Source organism: Lupinus angustifolius, chromosome LG17 (assembly GCF_001865875.1).
Source record: "Lupinus angustifolius cultivar Tanjil chromosome LG17, LupAngTanjil_v1.0, whole genome shotgun sequence".
Classification (NCBI taxonomy): domain Eukaryota; kingdom Viridiplantae; phylum Streptophyta; class Magnoliopsida; order Fabales; family Fabaceae; genus Lupinus; species Lupinus angustifolius.
Genome location: NC_032025.1, coordinates 3,280,193 through 3,298,164, shown reverse-complemented (window position 1 = coordinate 3,298,164; position 17,972 = coordinate 3,280,193). Strand labels below are relative to the sequence as shown.

Genomic DNA, 17,972 nt, shown 5'->3' with positions numbered 1-17,972 from the left:
GAGAAAAATAGAAGAACTAAAAGGGGAGAGATGGGAAATACCTTAAAGTTGGAAGAAATTATTGAGTCTGATGAAACAAATTCCAATGCAAAATGAGTAGTAGTGATAATAGTAGCATGTATCTATACTATTTTTTTGCTTCAGATTTGCTTTAGATAATGTTCTTATTGGAAGGTAGAACATTATATAGAACATGACACAACCTCTTGAATATTGCCATGACATAGAACATGACAGTTTTTTAACCTTTGAAAACCTTTTTCATTAACTTCCTATGTAACTTCCCTCTTTATAAGATGCAGATTTTTAACTTCTTAGCATTGTTGTTCAGACTATTGAAGTGCATAAAATAAAATGTATATTTACACTGCTACATAAAATGTGGCATTAAAAATTATTGACGTAAAAGTGTTGAAAATCAAGTTTATCAGCAGATTTTACATTTCTATTTAACCATATAACCCTTATTTCTATTTAACCTTATTCAATTGGCCATGATTCACGTCATCTTTTCAAGTTCACATCCATAAGTATAAATATTTATTTATCATATAAAAAATATTCATGTAAAAAATATAATAATAGTATAGATCATATAAAAATTATTCAGGTAAAAATTATATATATATATATGAAAATCAGAGTAAAAATTATTCAGGTATGTTATATTATAATATGATGGTGATTATTTGTGATGAATACATGGAACATGCATTGGGTTATAATATTATATATGGTTTTTTGGTAAAAAAATATAACATTGTGAGGGCAAAATAGAGAACCAGAAATTATACCATGATGAGGTGGTTACAATGAGTTTTGGCTTTATTAAGTAGTATAGATAATAGATTTTTACATTATCATTGTATTATCTATTATTCATTTTTAAATATCATTGATTTTTAAAAAAAATGGTTAAATGATGAATAATATATTAACTATATATAAATTTTTACAATGTAATGCATAAATATTACATTCATCTCAAATACTAAACATAAATATTTTTTCAATGGACCAAATATTTTTCTCCAAGATTTTCTCCCTAAATCATTGTTTCATTCAATCAATAGTTAAAACCCTAAATCAAATTAGAGATGATCGAGAGAGGTAATATTTCATATTCACTCCTATTGATGTGGAATGTGCAAGGTTTTCTCCACCAATTTGTCATTGCAAGGTTAATGTGATGGCTAAACCTTCGTGACGGTGATACTTAGAAATCCAACCAGTCAATCCAGACATGTCTCCTTTCCATTTCATAGCCACACTATCTTGTGATTTTATTCTGGAATCAACCATTAACTCTTCAGTCTTCCTTCTTCTTTGATTTTTCTTCTCCATTATTGAACATGCATGCCCCTTACATATGTTAGAAGACAATTGTGCAACTCATCTAACAGTAATGTATATCATTTTCCATTTGATCTGTATCGGACATTAGACGATCTCTGGAAATTTAGAATATCTTCAATTCCATTATTATACAATTAACGAAAGACGATAGAGGTTCACAAACAATTATGGATTGGTTGGTTATGGGAAAGTAAACAGTTTAGAGAATTTTCTTGTTTGGTAGACACATCAAAACTAGTTCATGTATCATGGCATTTGAACCAATTTACGATTCAATTATGGATAGAACTAAGGTTGGGTGACTAGGGTAGTGGCTACTCATCCCTAAAAACAATTGTTTACAATATAATTTTCATTTTTTTTAAATTCTTATATTACCCATTTTACATATAAAGTTAAATAGTTGTTGTGATGCAATTTTGTGTATTATATATTTATATGATATATGTCTACCCTTCAAAGTTTCTCGGTATACTTTCAAAGGTTAAAATGAAGTGCATTATTTTTTTCAATGGGTTAAATTTTGGATAATTATTTACATTAAAAACTAATTATTAATAATTTTGGTTCTCTTACTATTTTTTTCTGGTTCTGTCCATGCCTTCGATGTTGCCAGCTTTGTTTTGAACATCTCTGCGAGATGATTAAAGGCCAGCCTCTAATTTTTTATAGACTCGCTAAGCAACAATTGGTATGGAAAATGAATTTATGGGAATCAAATGAGGGGATCTTTTAGCTTGGTCTACCTCAAAAGCTTATTAGTTATTAAGACTCTCTTATATCAATTATTTAAGGTTACAATCTATTATATATGCTTCCACACAGTGGAGTCTATAAAATAAGAATACAATTTTTTTTATATTAAGGGTATTCTCTTATCTTATGAATAAGAAATTAATCCCTTTGAAATGTGTAAATATTCTCCCAACAAATATCATTCTTATGAACCTTTGAATACGATCTTATCTATTACAACAACTAAGTTATTTCTTAAATTTGAACCAATAATTCCAAGTAATAGGATAAATAATTTAAACTGTTGGGCTAACTTGCTACAATTTAAGGGATTTTGGACTAGGCCTTTATTCACTCCCTTTGGCACTAATATTTTCCCTCTAAATTCTCATTAGTTAATCAACAATGTGCCTACACATTTTATAATCATTGATAATTAAAAAAAGATGCATGAGGTGATTACTTTTCTAGTCAATTACTTGATCAGGATCAGCTACCAACCTAATTGACTTTCCCTTTTTAGCTAAGGTAGAATGAAACTGTTAAATATGTGTACATGCACATCTCATATCAAAAGACCTCCGACTACTGGGGAATTTTATTGTTATGAGGGTATGAGAAGAGTGAAGAATCACAAGTAAAACACCACATCTTGAACCAAAACCTTAAGTATTAATTATATGAGTCATTTCTACTTATAAACTCTTTGAAAACTAAAATTAAACTTTTGAGAGAGTCAAAAGGAGCTAGCTATAAATAAAGCAGGACATTAATAAAAGATCCACGAAACAAAAGCAATAAGAAGTACATATACAAGATGGATAGGTGTAGCATGTGTATGCCATTGATGATAGCTTTGTTCTTAATGGCGGGCACAAATGTAATAAACTTGGCAGAGGGGCAAACTTTACCCCCATGTGGTGATCAGCTATTCCAATGCTTGAACTACTTAAACTACACAATCCCACCCAAGAGTTGTTGCATTCCACTTCAGAACATATATGCAACCCAGAAAACATGTTTGTGCCAAGTTGTGTTCACTCCTGGTATTCTTCAAGTTCTTGGTGTCACTACCACTCAAGCTGTCATACTTGGTCACTCATGTGGTGTGGATGTCAGTAACACCGGATGCAAAGGTACACCTATATCTTATGTTTGTCCAACTTCAATCACTAAGTTTACCCTCATGTTTCAGAAAAAACTAATATTCGTTATGTTTGTTAATCATATTCAATTAAATAATATAAAAAATATATTTATTTTTTATTTTAGTATCATTTTTTAATTGAATTGATATATGAATGAGACATCAAAAGTGAGATATGTGATCTTCATATTATTTTTGGGCTAAAGAAAGTGATGAAAGAGGGAGTGTAGGGTCTCTATTTTTTACTAAATTAAATTGTATGAGTTAAAAGTAGAATGTAGTTATACAAATGAATTAATTTTCAATCTTCATTCCTTTGTTGCTTCCTTAATTTCCAATTACTAATTATTTTGTTTTTTCTAACCTTTTCTGTCCAAAATTACAGCAGCACTTCCAGATCTAGCTCCATCATCTTCAGTTAAACCACAAGGTAAGAAGAAGTCTCATGAACAACATTCAGGTGCAATAGCTTAGATTGCATGATGCTCATGTTTCCGTTACCATGAAAGTTAAATTTGATTCTTTGTCAAATAACAAGTGGAACAGAAGAAATTTCAAAATTACAGATTTATATATTTATTTAGTACAGTATTCTACAGGTCATTAAACAGTTAGGATATCTGTGGTTCAACCGGTAGTTTACTAATTAAACGGCATACGGCGAAATTATATATACATATATAATATAATGTTGAAAAATCAATAAAAAACCAATATTTTTATTTTTATTAAAAAATTAATTTTAAATAAAAACCGACGTCTGACGGGTACGGTTCAATTGAAAATCGGCCGGCATGACTAGTTTTAGCTGATTTTTTACTGTTATAATTGCATGACCGGTATAATTATTATACTGTATTAGTATTGAGACCGGTTTACCAATTGAACCGACCGGTATGAAATGATTTTAATAAAACTATTTCACTTTGTTGTGTCCATCTAATTTCTTTGGTTAAGTGTCCACCTAATTCAATTTGGATATTTAACTTATATAACAAATAAATGCATCTTTTATTTATAGGTTGAGTATTTTGGTAAGGTTTTATAATAAATTAGATGATTGTATAATAACTAAATTTCCAGAAAAAAAGGTCTCCAGGAATTATAAGTGTAACAATATATTCTTAAACTCTGTTTTTATCCGTTGCAGCTACTCTTGGAGGTGATGAAGGAGGAGCAAACAGAGTCGCAATTACTGGGCTTTCATTCGTATTGTTTTTTGGGACCTATTTACTGTATAATTAGGAAGGCAGCACTACCATTTGGAAGGCCCACGGGCCACAGCCCAAAGATTATGCTCTATTGGAATTAGGAAGATATCACTTTACTATTTTGACTGATGGTGGTCTTTTATTTAATTTGCATTTATTTTTTCTTTTTTTTTCAAATTTCGGAACATCTTAACGTGTTTTTGTGAAAATTCAGTTTGTACTTTTTGCGGCACTATTTATCGGGAGAGAATAAAGTATGTTATATATAGGAACATATTTCGTTCGACCATTAAAATTATGATATGTATCATATTTAATTATTTTTTATATAAATATTTTAAAATTATATTAAATAATACACACGTCATACTTTTGGAGAAAATAAGTTATAATATATCTCTTATTCGAAATTCTGATGGGGAAATTGGGATACAAGTGTCTAAATTTTATGATGCTGTCCTTATGTTCAAGCATTATAAAATTACTCAATGGAATGATGTGCTCATTTCCACGAAAAGTCGATGTTTATACAAGCTAATTAATCAACTCTTTTTTTGTGGTCCAATGTTTCGTACGTACTTTGTAGCTTGTGCTTCCTGTAACATCTTCATCACAAATTCACAATTCCTGAGTTGAAAAAATGTAACAAAATTCCTTGTGTCATTAATGTTATCTCGTGAAATTGGGGTACAACTTTGTTGTCCCATTTTTTGTATTACTTCATGTACAATCATTTTTGATTGATTGTTAAAAAATTATTTAAGTGAAAATTGTAATTATTAATTTTTTTTAACTAATCATATTTTCTTACAAATAGAATAACACAATACAGTGGGACAACAGATTAAACGCATGAAATTGCACTGGTCATTAAAACAAATATTACGCTGTTGAAAGTTTGGACTTCTTGGTCCAAATACTAATCGAATATACTACTTAACCGTGCACAGGAAGATGCAGCAAGTCACTAACACACTTACTAAGCCAATAGCACTGAAAAATTATTTGTTTAATTAATCAGTTTTGTTGGTCTTCAATGTCGGTCATTCCTTGTGATTAGTATATGTCTGGCGTAAAGTTTATCTCAGTGACGACTGCATTACTCTTTGTTTGCGTAATTAGTTTCTCAAATTGATAGTTTAATTACATTAAGCTATATTTAATTAATTGATAAGAGAATTCCTTCACATCAAACTAATTTTCTAGAGATTTTATAATTTCTATGAAGCAATTAAAACATTTCCATTATTTGCTCTTATTAACAGCTTTAATTCTATAGTTTTTTTTTTTATTTTGAATAAATCAACAGTTTGAGATTAAATAATTATTTGTTGTTTTAAAGATTATCAACTAAAAATGTACTACAATAATGAGGTAAAGTTGTAGTGTAATAGTATTTTTTTTAAAACGTTAGTAAAGTTAACTGTCAAAATTACCCTCCAATCACTCCATTAAAGAAGAAAAAAATCTGATCTTGGTTCTGTTACTGTCTTTCCATTTTTAGTATTCTTTTTCTGTTTTTATGATCAAATCGTTTTTATGCCTTTCCCTTTGTAGTAACTTTATTATTTTAGTTAATTCTTTGGTATGATTTATTCCTTATATAAGTCTCCTTCTATTTCATTTGTAATTCATTCAATCAATAAGAAAAATAAGAGGTATATTCAGTTTAGCATCTTCATCTCTTCCATTCTTGTTTTTGAATCACAAAGGTGTAAGTTTCTCACCTTGTTCTTCTTCCTTCCGTGCTTATCTTTCTTTCATGGTTATCATCTTTTTAAGATGGTATCAGAGCTTTAATTCTTAAAGCTCTGTTGCGCACAAGATTTCTTCTCATTCCCTACACCATGGCTACAAACCCTCTTAGTGATCAATTCAGTCCATACTTCATTCACCCAAATGAAAACCCTAGAGCAGTGTTACTGTCTGTCCCTTTAACTAGAGGGAACTATCATTCTTGGTCCAAGAACATGTCTATGGCCCTGAAAACCAAAAATAAGCTAGAATTCATTGATGATACTCTCCTTAAACCTACACCTGGTCAAACCATTTTTTCAGCTTGGGACAGAAACAACACATTGTTCTGTTATGGATCAATTAGACCTTGGACCTTTCCATTGCCCAGAGTGTCTTGTGGTTAGAAATTGCTTATGAGGTTTGGAATGACCTCAAGGAGAGGTACTATCAAGGAGATGTCTTCCGCATATGGAAACTTCAAGAGGAACTTTATACAAAAAGACAAGGTAACCTTCATATTGATGCATGCTACTCACAATTAAAAAGACTATAGCAAGAATTAGACAATTCCAGACCTATTCCCCCTTGTCTATGTGAGTTTAAATGTCACTACATCCTAATATCCATTATAAGATCCTATAGGGAAAATGATTATGTAATTAGGTTTCTAAAGGGGCTCAACGAGCAATATGTAGTTGTGAGATCCCAAATCATGTTCATGGAGCCCCTACCTAGCATAAACAAAGCATACTCCTTATTAATGCAAGAAGAAAGGCAAATTAATATACCATAAGAGGATTCCAAAGTTCTTGCCAGTAACACAAAAGAATCTTATTCAAAAGGAAGAAATAATGGAACTAGAGGAATAGGAGTCAGAGGTGGCCCCAATCTTAGTAATGGAATAACCTCATTTGGTAGAGGAAGCAACAATAGAATATGTCCCTTCTGCAATAGGACAAGACACATTGTTGATGTATGCTACAAGAAATACGACTATAAATCAAGTTTCAAGATCAACAACAATGTCAACACCATCTCAAGTATAGAGGGTAAAGATGATGATGATCAATCTATGGTTGAGCAGACCAAGGATTCAAACAAAATGCCTTTCACTTTGGATCAACAACAAGTTATCTTAAACAGTTCCCAACCTTTGCACATTACTAACCAAATCACTTCAGATTCTCCAAGTGAATTTAATAGTTCTTTTCAATTTTCTAAACCAAAATATTGGATTCTTGACACTGATGTCACTGATCATGTGTGCTACACAATGTCTAAATTCCAATGTTTTAAATAAATTCTCTCTATTCATGTTAGACTACCTGATGGAAGTAAAGTTCTAACTTCAATATCTCGTACAATGTTATTTTCTAATCACCTTTATCTCTCAAATGTATTGTATATACCTAGTTTCAAATTCAATGTTATTTTTGTTTCGAAGCTAACATCTGCTCTTGATTGTAAACTAATCTTTTCGAGAATGAAATGTCTGATTCAAGAGCAGAGTACATCCAAGATGATTGGTGCCACTGACATTAGGAAAGGATTATACACTATTAGTAGTAATTATTTGATCATTAATACACCTTCTTGTATAAATCACTTTAATACCTATAACAATGATGTATGACATAAAAGACTTGGACATTTATCTCATGCCTAAGCTGACTAATTTGAACAAACAATTTCCCTTTATTCATGCTAATGCTAATTCAGATCCATGTGATGTTTGTTTCTATGCTAAATAGAAGAGATTACCATTTCCTTTAAGTACTTCTGAATTTGTGCATGTTTTTGATATCATTCATATTGACTTATGGGGTCCTCGCTCCATTATATGTATATTTGGATATAGATATTTTCTAACTATAGTTGATGACAAGTCTAGGCACACATGGATCCATTTGATGAAATTGAAATCTGAATCTTATGTCCAGGTAAATAATTTTGTGACTTTTATAGAAACTCAATTTGGAACCAAAGTAAAATGCATAAGAACAGATAATGGTCTTGAATTCAAATTGCATGATTTTTATTCTTCTAAGGGAATTATACACCAAACCACATGTGTTGAAACTCTTCAACAAAATGGGGTAGTTGAGAGAAAGCACCAACACATTTTAGGTGTGGCAAGATCCATACTTTTTTAGTGTTCTTTACCTAAATGCTTGTGGAATTTTGTTGATATTCATGTTATATTTCTCATCAATAGATTTCCTAGTACTCTTTTATCTTCAAAATCCCCTTATCAAGTCTTATTCAAGCATGATCTTAATTTTGTAATGCTTAAAGTGTTTGTCTGCTTATGTTTTGTTTCTACCCTTACTGGACATAGGAAGAAACTTGACCCAAGATCTAGAAAATGTGTGTTTCTTGGGTTCAAAATTGGAACAAAGGGTTATATTGTTTATTATCTGAAATCTAGGGAAATCTTTATATCAAAGAATGTGTTCTTTTATGAGCATTCATTTCCCTTTTTTGTATTGATAAAAATGTTGATAACAATCCTGATGATTTGTCCTTACCTACTTCTTTTTACAATAAGACTAATCATTTTCTTAACTATTATGTTTGTTCTAATGATCTGAATAGGATTAGTACTGAACAAATTCAAATAGAACATCCTAGTACAGAGCAGACTCTAGTAGATCCTACTAGCACTGAATCTAGGCAAACTCATGAAATTGTGCCCAACACTGATTCTACATTAAACCTTAGAAGATCTATAAGAATTAGAAGTGCTCTCACTCATTTACAAGACTATCAGTGCCTTTTGTCCCTGAATCCTTCATCCTCAACTAAGCCTACATCAAAATACTGTATATCTGATTATATGTCTTATGAGAAACTCTCTGCCAAACATAAGCACTTTATCCTTAACATTAATACTCATGATGAACCTTATTCTTATGAAGAAGCCATACTACATAATTATTTGAAATCAGCTATAGAAACAGAATTAAAGGCTCTTCATGACAACAATACTTGGATCCTCATTCATTTGCCTAAGGATAAAAGAGCCATTGGCTGCAAATGGATATTCAAAATCAAGCACAACAATGATGGAACCATAGATAGATATAAAGCTAGATTAGTGGCAAAGGGATATACCCAAACTACTGGATAAGACTACTTTGAAACCTTTAGCCTTGTGGTTAAGATGACTACTATTAGAACTCTTATAGCCCTTGCCTCCATAAATAAATGGCACATCCACCAAATGGATGTGAATACTGCTTTCTTACATGGAGATCTTCTTGAAGATGTTTATATAGGACTCCCCTTAGGACTGCACATGAACAATTCTGGTCTAGTTTGCAAATTACAGAAATCCCTATATGGATTGAAGCCAGCCAGCGGGCAATGGAATGCCAAACTCACTACCGTTCTAACTCAACATGAGTATCTTCAATCCAAAGCTGATTATTCTTTGTTTAATAAATCTAACATTAACAATTTTACTGCAGTTTTGGTGTATGTAGATGATCTGCTTGTTGCAAGTAATAGCATGAAAGAAATCAATTGCCTCATATCTCTCTTAGATAAGGAATTCAGCATCAAGGACTTGGGAGAATTAAGATAATTTCTTGGTATGGAAGTGGCCAGAGCTGCTCAAGGAATCAACATCTGCCGAAGAAAATATGCTCTAGATCTCATCAAAGACACTAGATTTCTAGGAGCTAAACCTTATTCAACCTTCATGGATTCAAATGCCAAATTGTATGAAAAGTGTGGAACTGTTCTCAAAGATCCTTCCAAATATAGAAGGCTTGTTGGAAGATTAATTTACCTCACTCATACAAGACCCGACATTGCTTACTCAGTAAGTCATTTAAGTCAATTTCTTGCAAATCCTACTGATCTTCATTATCAAGCTGCTTTGAGAATAGTCAAGTATCTCAAGAATGAGCCTGGAAAAGGTTTGTTTTATCCATCACAGAACAACACCAAGGTAAGAGGATTTAGTGATTCTAATTGGGGCTCATGCTTGGATACTAGAAGATCCATTATGGTTTCTGTTTTTTCATTAGTAACTCCATCATTTATGGAAGAGTAAGAGACATAAAACAGTCTCAAGGTCCTCAGCAAAAGCAAAATATTGTGCTTTATCCTTGGCTGGTTGTGAAGCCAAATGGTTGAGCTATCTCCTTCCTGAACTTCAAGTAGCTCAAGTCATTCCCATCATGATGTATTGTGACAATCAATCTGCTCTTTACATAACAGCCAATCATGTCTTTCATGAGAGGACAAAACATATAGAGATTGATTGTCACACCATATGTGAGAAAGTTCGAGAAGGGACAGTGCATCTGTTGTTAATTTCTTCATCCAATCAAGTTGTTGATTGTCTCAAAAAGGCTCTACCAATTATTTTGTTTTGTTCTATGGTTCTCAAGCTTGGAATGAAGAATATAGTCATTCTAGCTTGTGGGGGCATGTCCAAATTACCCTCCAATCACTCCATCAAAGAAGAAGAAATTTGATATTGGTTCTTTTACCTTCTTTCTGTTTTTAGTATTCTTTTTCTGTTTTTATGGTTAAACTGTTTGTCTGTTTTTCCCTTTATAGTAAGTTTTTTATTTTAGTTAGTTCTTTGGTATGACTTATTCCCTATATAAGTCTCCTTCTATTTCATTTGTAATTCATTCAATCAATAAAAAAAAGAGGTATATTCAGTTTAGCATCTTCATCTCTTCCATTCTTGTTTTCGAATCACAAAGGTATAAGTTTCTCACCTTATTCTTCTTCATTCCTTGCTTATCTTTCTTTTATGGTTACCATCTTTTTAAATTAATGGGCTAAGTGAAGATCCTCCTAAGTGAGCTTTACACATTTAAAGTCTTGAATCATTAGGTCTATTGAATGTACAAGAGTTTCTTATACTATTTATGTATTATTCACTATTTATGTCTTAATCATTATTAATCTTTAATAAAAGTAATATATATAAATAGTTGATGACTTTACGTTGACGGTATGTGAATTTAAAACTCGTATAATTTGCTTTACTCTATCATTCATGTATTAACCCTTAAATACATATAATTGTTATATTATATTAACTAGGTAAAAAACTTTAATGAATGATCAATAGATTTTAAATGGTTAGGTCTATAGGTTTTGTCATAAGTACTACAATACTTCAATTACAATACTTATTTCTGAAACAAATGAGGATTTTTAGGCAACCATTGTTGTAGTGAATCTAATATGGAACTCACATCTTCTATAGTAACGGGGCTGATAGCTTCAACTTGCTAGCATCCCAGACCACCCTTGATTAGCTTGCACTACATCATTAATTCGTATCTGTATATTACCCTAAGTCTTTCTACCTAACTTTCACAATCAATAGCCACTCACAATTCGTGAATTTCAATAATGTCTTACTTTGCTGGCTAATAGTAGTAAGGCCAGTTAAAGCTATTCAATTTCATTTCCTGGCACTCCTATTTTATTTTATGCCATTTTAATTTTCATAATAAAATCATTAATTCAGACTCCCAACATAACAAATAGTTCCTTCTCTCTATTGTAAGAGTAATAAAAGAAAACTGAAGTGGACCAACAAACTAGAAATTTGTACTTGATTTCTAATAACAATCCTGTTCATAAATAAAATCATTGATTATGGTTAAGTGCTTAGTGTTTTGAATTACAACCTTTCTCGCTAGACGATAATTGTATCTTCGATTGAAGTTTTAATTTGTATTGTACCATATGTCAAAAAAAATCATAATGTGTCATAAAAAGTTTTTTATATAACCAAACGTATCCCCTTACATTTTAGGTGAATTTTTGACATTTTGATTACCCTAAAGATCTAGTGGTAGGATTTTACACTATTAGACTCCCACCTAGTTGGTCGTCAAAAAAAAAACTTTAATAATCTATGTAATGTTACCTATCAAAATATAAAATAATCAATGTAACGCTTAATAGAATTAGTCAATTTGACCGAGTAAGTTATTCCTCATTTAATTCTTAAAATTATGGCTTGATGGCAAAGTTGAAATCACAGTTAAATTATTAGTCAAACTGCTTAAAACTGATGAAGATTGTTTTGTATTTCATCAAATACGTTCGTTCAAGTTCTGGAACTTCTAAGTGTTTTTCTTTAGTACTGTACTGATGTGCTCATCTCAACAATAAACTTGAAGTATGAAAGACATAGCTTAGCGCCCTTAACATATGGTAAATCAATATTCGAAGTTAACTGTCCTATTTACCTCTTTCCTCACGGGGAAAGTTTTAAGTACAGGGTTCCTATACATAATTATGATGCAAGTAATATCTTAATTAGTATCATACACGTAGTTCCTTGCAAGTCAACATAGCATTTGAATAGGATTTTAGACACGTAGCGCTTTTGTCACTAAGATTAAGGTCACTGTCAATTAGGGGTGAGCAAGATCTGGCCCGACGCGTAGACTCATTTCAACCCGATGACTTAGGGACGGGTCTGACATGTCCAAGTAAATAAAAAAGGACAGACCTGATTAAAAGAGATAAAAGGAAGGGTTCGGGTCTATGTCTGGGTCACCTGACATGTCCCTTATAGTAATATATCAAGAATAGTTGAATAAGAGAATCATAAGGTGGTCTAATGATGAAGAGGGTGGTCATAAGGAATGAAGTGTAGGAGGTTGTGGGTTTGAGTCTCACCATCAACAAAAAAAGGGAGTTATAAGGTGGTTTGAGTCCCACCAGTTAAAAATATACATTATGTATTTTGACTATTTTTCTTGCGGAGGTGGTGACAAAGATTCCCGAGTCAATTGTGATAGTTTTTAGTTTGAATGATGCAATTTACAGTTTATAGTTTATATACTAATGTATGTAACATACAGATTTTATTTGAGTTTATATACAGATTATGGTAATTTTGATTGTGCATACTTAAAGATTTGAGGGAAAAAAATATGTTTATCATTTTCTCATTTTCCAGCCTGAACATGTTCCTATCTTGACCCATCTTGTTCTGGATATGTCTCACACGCGTCTCATCCTAATGAGGGACAAGTTCAAATTCAAATTCAAAACTTCACCCATTTAATATTTAAGGACGGGCGAGAGACATGCTTAATCCATCCGAAGTGTCCCATAAGTTTTTCTAGTCATTTGGTATTTCAGTTACTCAACCAAATTAGCATTTTGTCATATTAAATTAAATATACAAATATGAAGGAGCAACAAGAGAATTTTTTTACAACAATCATCATTCACTCTAGCAATTCTGTTCATATTGAATAGAATAATTATGAACATTAAAACTTGTTGGGTTTATTCAAGTGTGAAGTCTCACATTGGATATGTAGGGAGGAGTGAAAGGGTTTATAAGAAGGAAAGACCCATGGAACTAATGCCTTAAGGTTTTGGTTCAAGACGTGGTGTCTCACTTGTGACTCTTCACTCTTCCCATACCCATGTAACAATGGAACTCCCCGAACCGATGGTTGGAGGGAGAAGCACAGTTCAAATCAATCCTCATATTTAATACTTCAGTTTAACAATACGTAATAAGTAATAAATTAGTTGTAAGACTGAGATTGCAATTAAGAGGGGATAAATTAGTTGAGCAGCGAATAATATTGCATAAAATAAACAAGAATAAATCAAAGAGGTGAGGGAGAAGATAATACACAAATGTTTTATATTGGTTCACCTTATTGTCCATTGAAGACTACGTCTAGTACTCTTGCAGCATAAGAGATTTTCCACTAAATATTATGAGTTGTAATTATAATATCTCACCTCGAGATCTCTACACACTCACTAATACTTATACCATTGGAAAACACATTTCCAAGTAACTTCATCCCTTTTCTATTCACACCATTGTGAAAGAAAGTAATTACAATGAATGAAGAAATACAATGATGGCTTGGATTTCCGTTACAAGAATGAAATATAATAACACTTGCAATCCAATCAAATCTTTTGTATACTTAGTAAATAATGCTCTTTAAGTTTTACAAAATTTTAAAACACTTTACTTCAAGCAACTCATAGAAATAGCTTTGAAAGTTTGAGTTCAAGTTGCTAGAAGTGCAGAAAAACTATTTTAGAAAAGTGTAGGAAAGTTGTGAGAAAAAGTGTAAAAGAGTTATGAAAGAGTTGTTTAATGATTGTGAGTTCTTAGGCCTTTAAATAAGATTTCTAATCAGTAATTGTACCTTTATGAAAGAGTATGATTTGTTTGGAATGAAGGCATTTCGTTTGGGATGGAAACTCTTGAGTTTTAAATCTGAAAAACTGATGTAACAACTCTCAGTAACCGATTACAGCATGGAGTAATCGATTAGCCAAATGTTCTGTCCAACAGTGAATTTAAAATTCACTTAGAGTAATCGGTTATTCAAATTTGAGTAATCGGTTACTCCAATTTAAATTTTGATGGACAACTGATTCTCACTCATGTAACATGTTACTCAACTTTCAGTAACCTGTTACACAGTACTTTGAAAAAAATGTTTTCATTTAAAACTTGAAGTGTTTCAATTTCTTTTAAAATATTTTGAGTATTACTACTTTGGTATATTAAAGAGTATATGAGAGAAGTACTTATTTAGACTTAGACTAATTATCTTGAAGCTTTAATCTTCTTGGTTTTCATAAGTAATCTTCATTTTCTTCTTTTTTAGTGATGTTGATGTCTTCATCAAAACTTTACCAAGGAGCAAAGATCTTATTCATAGTAGCTGTTAAAAACACCAAGGTATAGAAGTCAAATACCAAAAAGTAAGGTTGGCAAGTCACCCTACACACGCACATCATAAGCTGTAGGTGCCATGTAAGAATTGCATGATAGATCCATAAGAAGGTTAATATATACATCACGAGGTCAAAGTTGTTTCATAAAAGATTTGACTTGGATATAACTTCCTTCCCACGAAATGAAGTTATTGGCTCTTTCTCCTTTTCCCCAATGTTGTACATAGTAGGTGTTAACCTGTGCTAACTTTTCTTTTATTTGTACGTCATTCATTTTCTTTCATGGTTAAGGAAATGTTTTACAAAGCACTCTAGACCTATTTCTATACCAAAACAAAACCTATTTGAATGCTTAGTTCAACTAATCTGCTAACCAAACTACCTGATCTAGGAAGAATGGAATGGTCTATAAATAATTAGGGGTATATAGGGTCACGAAACAAAAACTACGCTTTATGTAAATACATGCATATGGTTCGTGTTACTTATGATTTATGAATTGAATTTGTCTAATATAATTATGTTGGAAACAAATTAGCCTACCTGTGCTATTGTTTGGATATTAAACATTAGATATACAGCTATATATGATATATAGCTATACTATATACTCTCTTTTTTAAAATAGCAAAAGAGAAATGCATTAGAAAAGATATACTGATTCAAGCAGTAAAACGTAATCAATTAATAATGACTTTAGAACAATTTTCTTGACCCGGGACAAAGATAGGCATTCCTATTAGCATCTTGCATAGTAAATTATCAAAATTAAATATGTAAAAGTACTATTTTTTTGTCGGAACTTAATTTATTTTCTTAATTTGGTCTCTTATTTATTATGTACGTTATAATTTCACTATTTCAACTGTGTTTTTAATCTCAATTTAGCTCTTCTCTCACTTAGATTTTTGATGTTGTCAATTGGTCATTATTAGTTGATGTGGCTTTAAAACAACATCATTTTATTCTTCATCTAGATCTAAAAGATATCGTAGTACTCTTCTTTGAATCAAAATAAGTCATAATCTTCTTTGTTATCAAAATGATATGGTTTTACTTATACTTGTCATTAAAAGGATATTGTTTTCTCTTCCTTGCCACCAAATTGATGTCATTTTCCTCTTCCTTACCATCCAAAATAATGTCATTTTGGATCTTCTCTCTATGGATTTGCTATTCTTTAGGGTCATTATTTGACTTTTATCACTTCTCAAATTTGTTGATCAGAATGAATCGCAATTGTCAACACTCTTGCAACCATGTTATGATCGATAGCTACCTCTAACCCTAAATCATAACCCTCTCCTTCTTCAACCTTGGAATCCATTACCATCACTTCGGGGCGTCGATGTTGTGACATTGTATGGAATTGCGACCTTTGATCTATTACTCTCTCGCAAATTTGCATTGTGATCAATAACCTAAACCTCTCTCCTTGTGGAGGTTAAAAATATTCACTAATTGTATAAAAAAAATTCACTAAATACAAACTCTCTTGTAGTGCACCCCCTACAATTTCACTTTGAATCACCTCCACACGATCCTCCCATTGTCATTAAATATGATACCACCGCCACAAGATTGCTAGGAACAACATGATCCATTATCCATTGAGCTCAAATGAACGTAACATGCGTTAATGCTCTTTATTGCGAAAATATTGTGGAAGCATAAAATGAAATTTGTGTATTTTTCTCATTGAGTTGAAATGATATAATAGAGTGTTAATATACAATGCCTTGTAAAACAAACAATGCAACTAACCTAACTATCTCTCTAACAAGATAATAGACACATGTTGTAAAACAATTCAACATGTGTGAAATATGTAAAATGTTTAAAATGTGGTAGTTTTGTTTTCCAATAGCACCCCTCAAGCTGGAGGATAAATGTCAATTTACTCCAGCTTGATAATTCGATTTGATATCTTGACATTGTAATATATCAAAATCTCAATCTTAATGTAATTGAATTTTCTCAATCACTTGATTTTGCTGTTGTTGATCTTTTTGTTGTTATTGTTAATCTTGTTAATCTTTTTGTTGTTGATCTTGTTGTTGTGGTTGTTGATCTTGTCCAGAAGTTCTTTCATGTAATAAACAATGTCTCCAAGAATTGATGTTCTATCCATTTTACTTATCTTAAGGACAATTGACCTTAGCATTGAGAGTCTGCCATTTAATCTATTTCTTCTTCTCCTCTCAACCAATAAATTCTTGGAGGGTTGACCCTGAAGCTTCTCTGATCTGTTCTTTCTTTCTAGACCAGTTCCTATGTTGAAAAATGTCATTTCTGGTGACAGTGTTGGCTCCATTTTGCATGTGTTTTGCAACTCCAAAATCTGAAGCTCTTCACCAAGAAAACATGTATTATCCTCTCCTTCAATCATGGAAAATGAGAAATCTTCTTGACCAAGAAATGGAGGGGTGTTAAGTGGAGTATCAAGGGTATTATGATATGAACCAAGAATCTGAAATGCTGATGGTTCATCAAGTAAAGAACCATTGATTTCATTGAAGGTGTAGTTATACTCATTGTTGTAGCTTTGATGAAATTCTTGATCACAGAAAATGTTGTTTGGAAGAAAAGTTGAGGAGTTTTGACCAAAATAATCAAAACTATTGCCATTAGAGAAGAACTGATTTTCTTCTATGCTTGGACTAGCACCAATGTTTCTCTTCTTAGAGCCATTAACTCTTCCAAGAAATCATTGTCATATAACTCCATTTCTCTCTACCCCTTGAATGATAATTATTTATGAAATGCCTTACATTCTTCTAAAGTTTATACCCATAACTAATCAATCTTTTTCTGTATCTTTGACATCATTGCATAATGTTATTGCCTCTTGGTTGTTAGAGAATTTGCACATGTTTTTTCACCAATTCTTGATCTTCTTCCATTGAATTGTTGAGGATGATTCTTTGTTGAATCTTGGAAGAGGAAGATAATAATTTTAGAGAATGTGCAGCGGTAACCAAAGCCTTCATGACGAAGGCTCTGATACCATATTGGGAAAATATTGATCAAGCGTAAAATGAAATTTGTGTATTTTTCTCATTGAATTG

The 17,972-nt window shown here is 31.7% G+C and overlaps 1 protein-coding gene and 1 pseudogene across 1 annotated transcript; one reads left to right on the top strand and one right to left on the bottom strand.

The window, feature by feature from the left end:
• Positions 2,909-4,516, top strand: LOC109330791. The gene is made up of 3 exons (XM_019565069.1): positions 2,909-3,248; positions 3,624-3,698; positions 4,389-4,516. The coding sequence occupies exons 1-3, from the start codon at positions 2,909-2,911 to the stop codon at positions 4,481-4,483; spliced, it is 510 nt and encodes a 169-aa protein (XP_019420614.1). The 3' UTR covers positions 4,484-4,516.
• On the bottom strand, positions 16,886-17,631 carry LOC109330790 (annotated as a pseudogene).

Bases quoted from the DNA above. Each gene is read 5' to 3' on its own strand.
- LOC109330791 (XM_019565069.1), top strand. From the start codon at position 2,909: ATGGATAGGTGTAGCATGTGTATGCCATTGATGATAGCTTTGTTCTTA. The intron at 3,249-3,623 runs GTCCAACTTCAA...CCAAAATTACAG, and splicing joins TACACCTATATCTTATGTTT to CAGCACTTCCAGATCTAGCT. The intron at 3,699-4,388 runs GTGCAATAGCTT...TATCCGTTGCAG, and splicing joins GTCTCATGAACAACATTCAG to CTACTCTTGGAGGTGATGAA.